We start from the raw sequence: 13,031 nt of genomic DNA, 5'->3' as shown, positions 1-13,031 counted from the left end.
GCGTGAGTTAATGGAAACATTAATTATCATTAGCTTCACATTATTTAATTTGATTGTCATTATTACTCTCGTAAACACATAGATAAGTACAAAGTAAACATAAATTTTCTAACTCAAAATACTTTGGATTTCTTTTATGTTTCAGTATATTATTTTTCATATAGTTTTTCGGATTGAGAAAAATATATTCATTTTACTTTTATACGGTTTTGAATTTAAGTTAAAAAAATATACTATTAGAAAAAATTATTTATTCATTTGTTATAGTTATTTTATTATTTATTCCAGATTCGATTAATTTAGTGAACAAAATCATAACTAATCGATTTCTTATATTCAATGAAATTAAAAAACGGTTAAATATGATTCAAATAAAATTTACATATACCCAAACTAAATTACTTGCCCATATTACATTCATTTTAATATAAAAAAAAAAATAATACATTTCAATGTTGAACTTGCTTGCATATCTCTTAAAAATGCACTTGAATAGAATCTTGTTGTTTTTACATGATGCAAGAGTTGTCCAATGCAATTAGACCTGATTCAACGAAGCCTAATTTTATTTCTTTTTCTCTAATGAGATTTCATCACAACGTCTAAGTATTCGCATGTTTTTTTTTTGTTATCAACATAATCAAAGATCATTCTTTGGTATGATTGCATCGTATAAATGTCTTTTAGTTGGAATTAATTTTTTTTTTAAATAACTCGATTTGTTAAATACAAGTTAAAATGTAAACTGTTTTAGATTTGTAGTTAGTTTTTAATAAACTTTTTTCGATTTATATTTATCAATAAATTTATATGGGTTTAGTTAGGTTTATGTTAATATACATACTCTAATTTTTTTATTTTTTTATCTTTTATAAATTCAATTTTCGAAAAATTATATTCAATTGATTTTTAAACCAGATTAGAATAAAATATAGTTATGCATTATTTGATTCTATACGATTATAAAAATTCTTAATAAATTGTAAAACTATTAAAAATTATTTTTTTTTAAAGAAACATATGTTTAAAATTTTAACAATATGTAATTCTAAATAAAATCTTTGATTTTGTAATTTTGTTAGAAAATTATATACTTTTAGTAACTTATTTATTTTTAATACACTTTATAATGTTAATTTATTGTTATAAATATTTATTAATTAATGTAGAAATAAATAAGTTAATAAATGTAATGTTTTATATATTCTATAAAATTTTATTTTTTTATATATTTTTATATTCAAAATTTGAAATTTATGTTTTATATAATTAATTTTTTGACAATTGTTTCTACTTTTTTGGGCTGATAACCAATTTTACCTGCGGTGTCGCACACGCGCCACTTTTACCGCGGTTCATGCTACGCTGTGACCCGGTTCGTGAACCAGTTTCAAGATTTGACCATCTATCTGACTAATCAGATTGTGACACGTGTCGGTCGGCCTTCCCAAATCAGCAGATAAAAAAAAAAGGGAAAAGAAAAACCACCATTTGCGTAATCTTCGAACCCTCCTCTCTCTCTCTCTGGTGTTTCCCTATATATCGACTATGTCGCCATTGCTGATAATGGAAGCATAAGAAATGCGAAACAATAACAAAGAAATCTCGAGACATCGAGAGGACGAGAGAAGTGGGGATGTATTTTAATGCCCACCGTGATAGTATGGTAGGGTTTTGACAGATCTATGAGAGACGAAGCCGAAGTCGAGATCTTTCTAGGGGAATCCATCTGGGTTTTGTGGATAATATAGGCGTCGATGAGTGCTTCCACGGCGGAATTTGAACCATTTTTTAAAAGGGTGCAGATAAGGTGACTGAGGAAATGCAAACTATGACTGACAGAAGAGAGTGAGCACATGCAGGCATTTGTATGACTCCATACCATTGTGTGTGCGTGCTCACCTCTCTTTCTGTCAGTTGTTTTTCTCCGTTTTCTATCTCTCTCTCTGGATTTTTTTTTCTTCCTAGGTAAAGCAAACTCTGAGCATATCACTATCACATCACGCACTACTGAGTCTCGTTCTTATCTTCAACCTCATTTCCTTTTTTGTCTTTTCCGTCTCATCTGTCTGTGCTTTGGTTGGTGATATGGATAAGATCGACACAGTTTCTTTAGCTTTTGTCATGTGTGTGTGTGTGTATGTACCTGTCTGTGTATGTATTCTGTGTGCGAGTGTGTTTGTGGGTGGTCTTGTGTTGTGTTTAAGTGGGGGGCAGACGTATGATCATAGGAATGTTTGTTTTCTGGTGGGCATTTTTGTGGGGAAAGTTCCGATTTTTATTTTATATTATATGTGGATACTATGTTTTATCACTGATTTATTCAAGTGGATCTTGGAAAAGCTCGAGTTTTGATAGTCCTGCTGGCCTTTGAAGAAACCGAAGCTTCATATGAAGAGTACTTTACCGTAGAAGCTGATCTGGACGGTATATCTCTCTACTCACTCTTCGGATTCTTCTTGAAAGTGCAAATCTTTTCTTGTTTCTTGAGCTTCTGCATGAGCAAATTGGTTTTGTTACTCGGGGATCTGATTATAGATTTGGTTTGGTTTTCTACTCTTTTTTTCTGTTTGTTTGTTTCAAAGCCGTGATCTTCTGTTCTTTCTTTGCCTAATTAGCAAATGGATCATGGGTTTTGCTGCTTTTGTGTGCTTTTTGCTGTTGAACTACTCAAATCCTAGATGGGTTGCGATGAATGATGGTTATTATGTTCTATTATTTTGTGGATTACATATTGGTTTGTTAGCTATTGTGTGAATCAACTTGTCTTCCCTATAGAGATCTAGCTAGTGCATCATTTCTTCCATGGAGCTACACTACAAAAAAAATGGTCATTTCCAACGGGCAAATCCGTTGGAAATGACCAAATTTCCGTTGGAAATTAACGTTTCCAACGGATTTCCAACGGATAAATCCGTTGGAATTTCGTCGTTAGAAAACGGTGTCCGTTGGAAAACCGTTGGAATTTTCAACGGAATTTCAACGAATTTTTCCGTTGGAATTTTCCAACGGATTTCCAACCGCAATCCGTTGGAATTTTCCAACGGATTTCCAACGGATTTATCGGTTGGAATTTTCCAACCGAATTTCCAACCGATATCCGTTGAAATTTTCCAACGGAATTTCCAACCGCAATCCGTTGGAACATTCCAACAAAAAATTCAAAATATATTCTCGATCCCGACCCCGGCCCCGACATCTATCCCGATACCGATCCCGATCCCGATCCCGATCCCGATCCCGACCCCCGGCTCCGATCCCCCGGCCCAACTCCGACCCCAACTCCGACATCTATCCCGATCCCGATCCCGCAACTCACTTCCCAGTAGGTCACCCATCCTTCCACTGCTCCAGCTCAATCCTCCTTAACCCTGGAGTTCCAATTGACAATCATCCAACTGCTCCAAGTTAAACTTCTGATATTACATAACATTAATATATATACATATATAAATGTTTATACATATAAATATTTATATACATACATATATACATACATATACATATATATAAATATTTATATATATACATACATATATATACATATATAGAGCTTTGTGACCAAGGCTTCTTCAGTTAGACTATCATCCAGAGAATATGTTTTCATAGTCTCAAAGACGTATATAAATATTTATATGTATATATATATATATACATATACATATATATATATATATATATATATTTATATGTATATATGTATATATATATTTACGTATATACACATTCGAATTTATATATATATATATATATATATATATATATATTATGTGTATGTATATAGTTAATATATATATATATATCGATATATATATATGTATATACACAAAATATACATGTATTCCAACCGACATCCGTTGGAATTCCGTTGGAATTTTTTTTTTAAAATTTCCAAAAAAATTTCCAACCGACATCCGTTGGAATTTTTTTTTTAAATCTCCAAAAAAATTTCCAACCGACATCCGTTGGAATTCCGTTGGAATTTTTTTTTTAAAATTTCCAAAAAAATTTCCAACCGACATCCGTTGGAATTTTTTTTTTAAATCTCCAAAAAAATTTCCAACCGACATCCGTTGGAATTCCGTTGGAATTTTTTTTTTAAATTTCCAAAAAAAATTCCAACGGAAATCCGTTGGAAATACCGTTGGAAAATTTCAACCCTAATTTTTTCAATTGAATACGTTGAAAATTCCGTTAAAAATTTCCAACGGGCGATTCCAACGGATATCCGTTGAAAATTTTCAACGGATTTTTAACGGAAATCACCGTTGAAATGCCGTTGAAAACCGTTGAAAATCCGTTGAAAAATTTCCAACGGATAAATCCGTTGGAAAATTCGTTGGAATTTGCTGATTTTTTTGTAGTGCTAGTACATGATGAAATTCTTTCAGGAGGTTTGGTAGTCATCCTCTAGAATCCAGCTCTTTATCCTAATTAGTCTTCGATCCATTATTATATCTATTTCCCTTTTGGCGAGGATCTCTTTTGGTCTTTGCAAGAGATTTGTCCTCTCCCTTCTGCGTTAGGTGATCGTACAACTTGCTGTTTGGCATAGGAGGCTGCTATCTTTGACTTTGCTTGACTGAGCAGGTAGAGTTTGCTCACCTGGTTTCTTGTTGCAAATTTTCTTGATTTTCTGATGAATATGAAGGGTGGCCCCCAAGGGCTTGTTTGATACCCCGGTGAAATTTGAGCTTAGTCATTATTGGAATTTTCATGAAATTTTCGGGGGCGTCTTCTCGAGCCAAAGGAGGTTAAAGAAAACCATTTTCAGTGAAAATATTTGTTGGTCTTAACTTATGGAATTGTGTGGTTTTTGTGGTGTGTTGCATCATTCTTGTGTTTTGATCCATTTGCCCCGCTGTTTTGGATTAGTTTTCCGAGTCTTTAAGATCTCGTAACCGATTATATATCATATATACATATATTGTAATGTCGCTGAAATTTCTATCAATTGGTTTGTTTGGTTTTGCAGTGGATCCCTCAACGTGTTTTAACCATTCTTGTGTACAATGTAGGCCGGAAAGGTAAAGGTGCTTTCTCTATATTTTGTCAACCATTAATTCAACTTCTGGAACTATAAATTGTAAATGGTTAGATTTATTTGTTTTCTACTCACAAATAAGAAACGAGCTTTAGTTAGCTTTACTTGAGCTAAAAAGTCCTAAAACGATCCCGAATTCAATGTGCTTGATGGCATTAGGTGTCCAATGTATTATATAAATGAATGTATGAAGCAGGCAGATAGTTGATTTGCCAAACTATGAACTGTTTCCACACCAAATCTCAGTAGTGTATCTCGCAGCCAAGTTCTTGCCACGACTTTGTTTCCCCGTGTGCCTGAAAAATTCATGCATATATATCTTCATCTATATGGCAAATCGTGTGAAAATTTATATACTTAGGTTATACCTTATTATGCCAACGTTGCGTTGGTTCTAGCATCATGGGCCATTTGTTTGTGTGCTTCTCTTGAAGTTGTTTGCCGGTCAGTTTGTATGTTCTTTTGTCAGTAGGCGCATTGATATACGGATACGAAATAACAGGTTTACGGATTCAAATTTCCGATAACACTTGCAAAAGATTCTAGTCTTGTATATTGTTGTTTCCATGTGAATTTTCCAATTCCCTTAAACTTGGGGTTGTGTGAAAGGGGCAAGTGAAACCACTTGTTCCTTGATAGAATGCAAAACTCTTAAAGTATGTCCTGTCTTTGTGTTGTCTTCCCCTAGTCCCTCTGCTCAGTTAAACTTTGCCCAGCATTTTCCCTAAAAGGAGATTCTTTTCGTGGGCCTAGTTTCGAGAAATTACCTGAATTTAAGTTATGGTTTTACCATGATGAATGGCTGTTTTTTTAAACCGTCATATAGAATACCATGTAGTAGCAATCGTATATGTTAGAAGGGTTCTCGTCATCGAAAAGTGGGATGTATTTTACAGTTGGAAAGGTCTACAGCATGTTTCTTCCCGTGGATGCGCAAACTTCCGTTATCTGCATAATGGCTTGTGAAGAGACCATGATGATTAAGCAATACCGGGATACGATAACGTGTTTGCATCGGATTGCATTTGGAGGAGTTCCATCGATAGGAGGCTTGAAGAGAAATAAGGTATGTTTTTAATTATATGCATAATATGTGGTGTGAGAGAAATGAAAAAGTATATAACAAGAGATTGCATAAGATTAGGGGTGTCAAAACGAGCCCGGCTCGCGAGCTGGCTCGTGGCTCGCCAGAAAACGAGCGATCTGAGCCGTAATTTTTTCAGCTCGTTAAAAAACGAGCCTAACGAGGCAGAGCTCATTGAACACGTGTTCAATGATCTCGTTAGAAAACGAGCCTAACGAGCTGAGCCCAAAACGATCCGAGCCAAATGAGCCGAGCCCAAAATGATCCGAGCTGGCTCGTTTGACACCCCTACATAAGATACATCCACCTTCCTTCACTAGCCTCTTGCACAATTTGGTTTAATCTGTTCTATTATATATTCGTTATGGTGTTTATTTAAATTCAACTGGGTTATAGTTGATTATATGCCAATTCTTGGTTCGCTTGCGTGATTTTTTCCCCCCGAAGTCGAAGATTAATTGGTAAACTGGGTTTTCGGCAAATATATGATAAAGATTGAAAGTTGCAAGATATGTTTTTCCTGTGGTTATTTTTTCTGCTCTATTGATGTTTAAGGAGTAAATGGACTACTAGAGTTATGGAGGAGTACGCTAGAGACTAAGGGTTTTAGGATTAGTAGGATGAAGACTGAGTACATGCATTGTGACTTCAGTAGCAAACGGCCTAGTGATGTGGGAGTGACCCTACAAGGAGGATCAATCCCTCAAAACCCGCATTTTAAATATCTTGGGTCAATCCTTCAAAAGGATGAAGGTTGCGATGAGGATGTTAGCCATAGAATAAAAGCGGGATGGATGAAATGGAGACAAGCCACAGGAGTTCTTTGTAACCGTAAGGTTCCTTTACGGTTGAAAGGAAAATTCTACCGTACCGCCATAAGACCCGCATTGTTGTATGGTAGCGAATGTTGGGCGGCGAAAGGGCAACATATGTCAAAAATGAGTGTGGCCGAGATGAGGATGTTGAGATGGATGTGTGGACACACAAGGATAGATAGAATTAGAAATGAGAGTATTAGAAAGAAAATAGGAGTAATAGGCATCGAAGAGAAGGTACGAGAGGGACGTTTAAGATGGTTTGGACATGTACAACGGAGACCGTTAGACGCGCCGGTTAGAAAAATAGAGAGTATAGAAATAGAGATGAAAAAGATAGGAAGAGGTAGACCTAGACTTACTTGGGAGCGTGTGATTAGAAATGATTTGGAAGTATTGCAGATTCCGAAAGAATTAACAAGTGATCGAAATGAGTGGAAACGAAGGATTTATGCGGCCGACCCCAAATAAACTTGGGAATAAGGCCATGTTGTTGTTGTTGTTGTATTGATGTTTAAGAGTTGACACACCGATTAAGGTGTTGCCATTGTGACCTAGAGGTCACGGGTTCGAGTTATGGAAGTAGCCTCTTGCAGATATTTCTGTAAGGTAAGGCTTGCCTACAATACACCTTTGTGGTGGGACCCGTCTCCGAACCCCCGCTCAACGGGGACGCTTTGTGCATCGGGCTGCCCTTTTTTATTGATGTTTAAGAGTTCAATTCGTGTTGAAGATTCCACAAAAAGTTCTTATGGTAGAGTACTGTGAAGATAATCATGAACATAAAACATGGACACATTATGGATTACCTTGTCTGATTTGCATCTAATTTGATGGGATAGTATTGCATCGTTTGATTTGCATCTACTGTTATGCTATATTTCTTGCTAAAAAGAATGCATGCTTCATCAAATCTTTTGTTCTCTCTTGCTTTCCTTTGGGCATGGCCAAAGTCTTAAATTGGATCTGAAAATTCAGACCGTTGCTGTCTCTTGCCATATTGTATGTACTTTGACGACAAAAGAGACGACATATCTTCAGCCTCGTCACTGAATTATAACATAAAACGACAAAATACATGAATTCTTGTATGGAAAAGTTGTCAAAACACATTTTGGAGAGCACAGGAGATTGCCTCGTCGTTTTCTTTCTTTCTTTTTAGCGATGGAATCTTCCGTTCCTCTCTCGTTCTCACCATCATTACGTTATGAAAACGTTAATGAAATCTTTTTGTTATTGAATCTCTCTTGGTGTATGTATTCAGGTTGAATGAGGGGAGGTGATATGATATATGGGAAATGCTGTACCAAAAGCGCCTTTTGCCCTAATGGGGAGGTTGAAATCTCCTCCTCTCTCAAAGATTTGCCCTAATGAAATCATGGGTTGCTTAAATAACCGGGTTTTAAGAAACGGCTCGCACGGTAAACACTTGGTTTTTTGTTTGTGCATTGGATGATATGTGCTTTCGCTTATCTTAGATTTGCAACATCATCTTTTGCATACGTAGCGTTGCTTATCATTAGCTGAAGAAGAGGACACGTACACTAGCCTTTGTGGTTGATGTTTTGTCTTAAAGCTTTTGTTCTCTTCGTAACACACTCGATGGAAATCTAAGAATACAGTCTTAACTTATTGGATGGATAGATAGATGACTGAGACAGCTATCCCATGGTGTAGGAAGGTGAAGGCAAGTTGACGACAGTGGTCTTCACTTTGGTCATCAAGTTGATGCTGTTTGTCACGCCTTGTGATCCTATCCCGCTGTCCTTCAGTCCCTGTTTCCATTTTGTCCGAAAACCAAAACCCGGTTAAAACCCACAGAGGGATGTCTCAACGGAGAGAATGATTGATCGATGGATCACCTGGAAAGGGAAGTGGTCGGGGCCACGAGCAGGTGCCGAGTTTATCTGAACCGTTCCTGTCTCCATCGCGTCGCTGATCATCATCGCTTTGTTGATGTCCTTTGTGAATACACATCCCTGCGTTTTCTCACCATTGCAATAATCTTACTTAAGTTTGCATACTTTGGTTTTGTTTCTGTACAAAGATCCTCCGTTTGATCCTAGTTCAAGAACTATGGGTGGGTGCAATGCAAATATCCGAAAATCGGGTACTCGTGGGTAATTCAATTTCTAAAATGTAATATTCGAAAGATGGAGGAGAGAAGTATAACACCTGGAGGCCGAAGTTACTGGCATTGCAGTGATTGATGCCTTCTTCGACGGAGTTGATCCTTAGAACGGGCAAGATGGGACCGAACGGTTCTTCCCAAGCGATTCTCATATCGGGTCTGACGTTGTCCAACAGCAATGGCCATATCAGGTTCCCTTCTCTTCTGTACTCCTGGCAAAACGTGGCTCCTTTCTCTTTAGCGTCCGTCACGAGCCCTTCTATGAAATTCGCCGAAGATTCCGAAACCACGGGAGTGATGTCGCAGTTCTCCTCGGGCGCTCCCACCGTCAGTTTCGCCACTTTGGCATTCACTTTCGCTACCAGAGCATCCGCTACCGACTCCATCACCAGCACAACCTTAACCGCCGTACATCTCTGCCCGCTGTTTGTTTCAGACAAATCAGTATCAACAAAATATAGTGTTGTGTGTACGTAGAAACATTTATACCTGTAAGAGAATCCTCCTTTGATGATGTTCGAAGCGACAAGGTCGAGATCGGCGTCCTCGAGAACAATGCAGGCGTCTTTCCCTCCAAGTTCCATCTGGAGAGGGATCATCCCGGCTTTCTTGGAGATGGCAATGCCCGTGTCACCGCCCGTGAAACTGAAATCCGATCATTCCTCAATAGGTTAACGGTACTATTACTTCTCGTTCTCGGTATACGTTTTTTCAAAAACGTTGGTTTCTCTACTGATATGTGAATACCTAATGCAGTTAACACCGGGGTGCATAGTGAGGAAATCGCCGATCTCAGAGCCTTTTCCGGTAATGCAGCTGATGAGACCTTTCGGGAAACAGGCCAAGTGAAAGCAATGCACCATATGAAGGCATGAAACAGCTCCCTTTGAGCCAAAATTAGGGTTTCACATTAATACACGATCAATATACAACTCAACTCAGATGTATGGTGTACTCTGAAGGAAAGTGAAGTTCTTGGGGAGGGATCCAAAGGCTATTACTTGAGTCGGAGGCTTGAGTACAAGCGAGTTTCCGGCGATTATCGCAGGGGCGATCTTGGAAACGGCTAGATTTACCGGATAATTGAACGGCGGAATCGCTAAAACCACACCGAGCGGAATCTGCACATCACATCCGTACACATTGTTCAATAAGTTCTTGGACCATACATATAGCCTAGACCCTTCTGGTATTCACCATAACTTCAATCACTGACCCATATGCAGACAAGAACTCAGTGGAAAGATTTAGACCCTAAAACCGGTTTAGGGTTTAGGGGGTAACTTGCCTTGGAAGTGAGACAGTACTTGGTTCTTTCGTTTCCCGGGAAGCTATCAGAGACCAGAAACTTCCCTTCTCCCAGTATCCTAACACCCTCTTCGGCACAGTACGAGATCAAATCCCCAGATCTCACAACCTTCATCGAAACATCGCGAAGGAACGGTTAGATTCTCTGAGAAATTTAAAAAGAGAGAAGGTTTCTGAATCGAGAATGAAGGAATTCGCACCTCGGAAACAGAGTCTTTGGCAGGTTTAGCAATCTCCTTGACGAGACACTCTGCCATGGCGGCTTTGTTCTCCTTGAGGATTGAGGCAGCTTTGTGAAGCAGCTCTGCTCTTTTCCACAAAGGAGTCTTCGCCCATGATTTCTGTGCCGATTTCGCCATCTCCATCACCTTGTTCACCTCCTCCTGTGTGCATGCTGTTTCAGAAAAAAAAGAAAAGAAAGCAGAATCGAACATATGTTTCAGTCGTTTCCAGTTATGTCGGAAGATGGTGGTGGAATGGTTCTTTCGTAATTTTCAAACGGAAAGAGGAACTCACAGGACTTATCCCGAACAGATAGAATTCAAGAAATCTCGCAATTTCATATTCAGGAACTGAACTAAATCGACCAGTTTTGTCTCCGTGACAGAGAAAACTCGATAGATCGACACGGCTTTCTACCGTTTAATTTCTCATTTGCCCAGTTCATACAATCGAATACCCATCTGAAATCCAGAAAAGAAAAAAAAAAAGAGATCAACAGAGCATCGAGTTCATACCTTGAACCTTGTACTGTGTCTTCCTCGTTGTCGGGTTGATAATTGAAACGCTCTTGCCCGAAGAAGAAGTCCTCCACTCCCCGTCGGAGTAGTACTTGTAAACATCTCCGTCCAATATCTCTGCAAATACTCCGGTTCCCGCCATTGATGACTGCAAACCGAGAGAGGATAAGGACTCTGAAGTGTAAAAGAATCCCAAGAACAGAGGATCACACTTGGGTTCTGTCTGTGTATAAACAGGAGAAAGAATCTTGAATTGGACCTTTTCGAAGCTTTCTTATTTAACCAAGGGAGAGGACACTGACTTATTAAACAGCGGCGAAAGAATGCGAGGCAGAAGATCAAGGACACGCCGTAATTATAATTAATTAATAATAAAAAGCCAAAAAAGGAGGAAATATCGTATGGTGGGAATTAGATTGAAACGGGTTTCTTTGGTGCATACAATCTCATGACGAAAAGATGGTGATGGGCCTATCATAGGTTTTTTTTATTTACTATTATTGGTGAGATATTAATTAATATATTTAGATTTTTACCTTTTTTTTTTTACTATTTTCCTGTTTTCTTTTCTACTCTTATGTTCAATTCTTTATTAAAAAATATTTAAATATGTTTTTGGAAAAGTGATTTGCTAGGACAATCCAACAAACTTGTCATTCCGACTAGTAGTGGAAATTTTGTGTTTCGATTATATTTTGATTCGTTCATTTTTTAAGTTAAAATTCTTTGATTTTATATAATGATTACTATTTACTTTGAAATTATCATATTTTATTTTCATTAAAAATATTTATTTTATTAAACATTTTTATTAAACATTTTTTTTTTAAAAATAATATCTAATTATATTCCATTAAAATATAATTATGTAATATTTGGTTTTGTAATTTTACGTGTGTCCGTGGCCGACATTTGCTAAGGGATAGCTAAGCTAACTCCAAAGCTCATCCACCAGAAATTCTTTCAACAGGAAAATAAAAATAAAAAGCAAAATTGATGGGTTTACCAAATGTAATGCCACCTGCCACAAGAACCCAACAACACACGTCCTCATTCATTCTCATCCAAAGAGAAAATATATATATATATATATATATATTTTTCGTCCCTCCCTCAACCATATTATAAATATGTTTCTCTTATGTCATTTTTTAGTTACGCGGTTATTTTCATTTTTTCTAATTTATTGGAACTACTCAAACACAACTTTTACCAATTATTAAAAAAAATGGAAACATCAATCTATATAATTAGATTTATTATTTGTAGAAAGATTAGATGAATACGATGATAATTGTGTGATACTTTCGAATTTTGAGAGATATAATTAGGTCGATAGTATTGTGAATTTTTGAATTAAAAAAAAAAATATTAGATCCAACTGCAACGAGGAAGGCATTGGGGAATGAATAAATATGTTGCTGAGTAGGTGGAGGAACTTGAGAGATCTAAGTCTTTGTGTTGTGTTCTAAGATGATTATGAGCCACAATGTTTGGAGATTATACCAAACAAAAAAAATATCTAATAAAACAATAAAAACATCAATCTTTGTATTAAATCGCTAACTCACTCGTAGAGTTGGCCATTTTGGGTTTGGCTTCGCGTTTGATTCGGTTATATTCGGATTCAGTTATTTCGGTTGTAGAAAAACTATAACCATTTAGTTTTTATATAAATTTCGGTTCGGATCGTTTTCGGAAAAAAAGTTTAATTTTTCAAAGAAATTGTCAGATTTTACGGTTATTTTTTTATTCGGTTCGTTTCGATCCGGTGTCATTTTTTCGGATTTAAAAAAATTATAACCATTCAGTTTTAATATAAATTCAGTTCGAATATGATTATGTCTTATTCAATTCAATTTAACACGAATATTCTGTTAATAACAAAAATGACCACAAACTACTCACT

The 13,031-nt window shown here is 36.8% G+C and overlaps 1 protein-coding gene and 1 long non-coding RNA gene across 2 annotated transcripts; one reads left to right on the top strand and one right to left on the bottom strand.

Moving 5' to 3' along the window:
* The first annotated feature begins 1,450 nt into the window (after positions 1–1,450).
* LOC104803897 lies at positions 1,451–8,585 on the top strand. The gene is made up of 4 exons (XR_770285.2): positions 1,451–2,427; positions 4,976–5,027; positions 5,941–6,110; positions 8,208–8,585. It is a non-coding gene; the product is annotated as an uncharacterized LOC104803897 (long non-coding RNA).
* LOC104803898 (NADP-dependent glyceraldehyde-3-phosphate dehydrogenase-like) lies at positions 8,468–11,461 on the bottom strand. The gene is made up of 10 exons (XM_010527991.1): positions 11,382–11,461; positions 11,120–11,270; positions 10,583–10,776; positions 10,363–10,491; positions 10,076–10,195; positions 9,822–9,958; positions 9,564–9,719; positions 9,119–9,497; positions 8,806–8,922; positions 8,468–8,718 (listed from the first exon to the last, which is right to left on the bottom strand). The coding sequence occupies exons 2-10, from the start codon at positions 11,262–11,264 to the stop codon at positions 8,605–8,607; spliced, it is 1,491 nt and encodes a 496-aa protein (XP_010526293.1). The 5' UTR covers positions 11,265–11,270; positions 11,382–11,461; the 3' UTR covers positions 8,468–8,604.
* Positions 11,462–13,031: the final 1,570 nt, after the last annotated feature.

The sequence above is a fragment of the Tarenaya hassleriana genome, unplaced genomic scaffold (genome assembly GCF_000463585.1).
Source record: "Tarenaya hassleriana unplaced genomic scaffold, ASM46358v1 Cleome9, whole genome shotgun sequence".
NCBI classification, from domain to species: Eukaryota; Viridiplantae; Streptophyta; class Magnoliopsida; order Brassicales; family Cleomaceae; genus Tarenaya; species Tarenaya hassleriana.
This window is presented reverse-complemented; position numbering and strand designations above follow the sequence as displayed.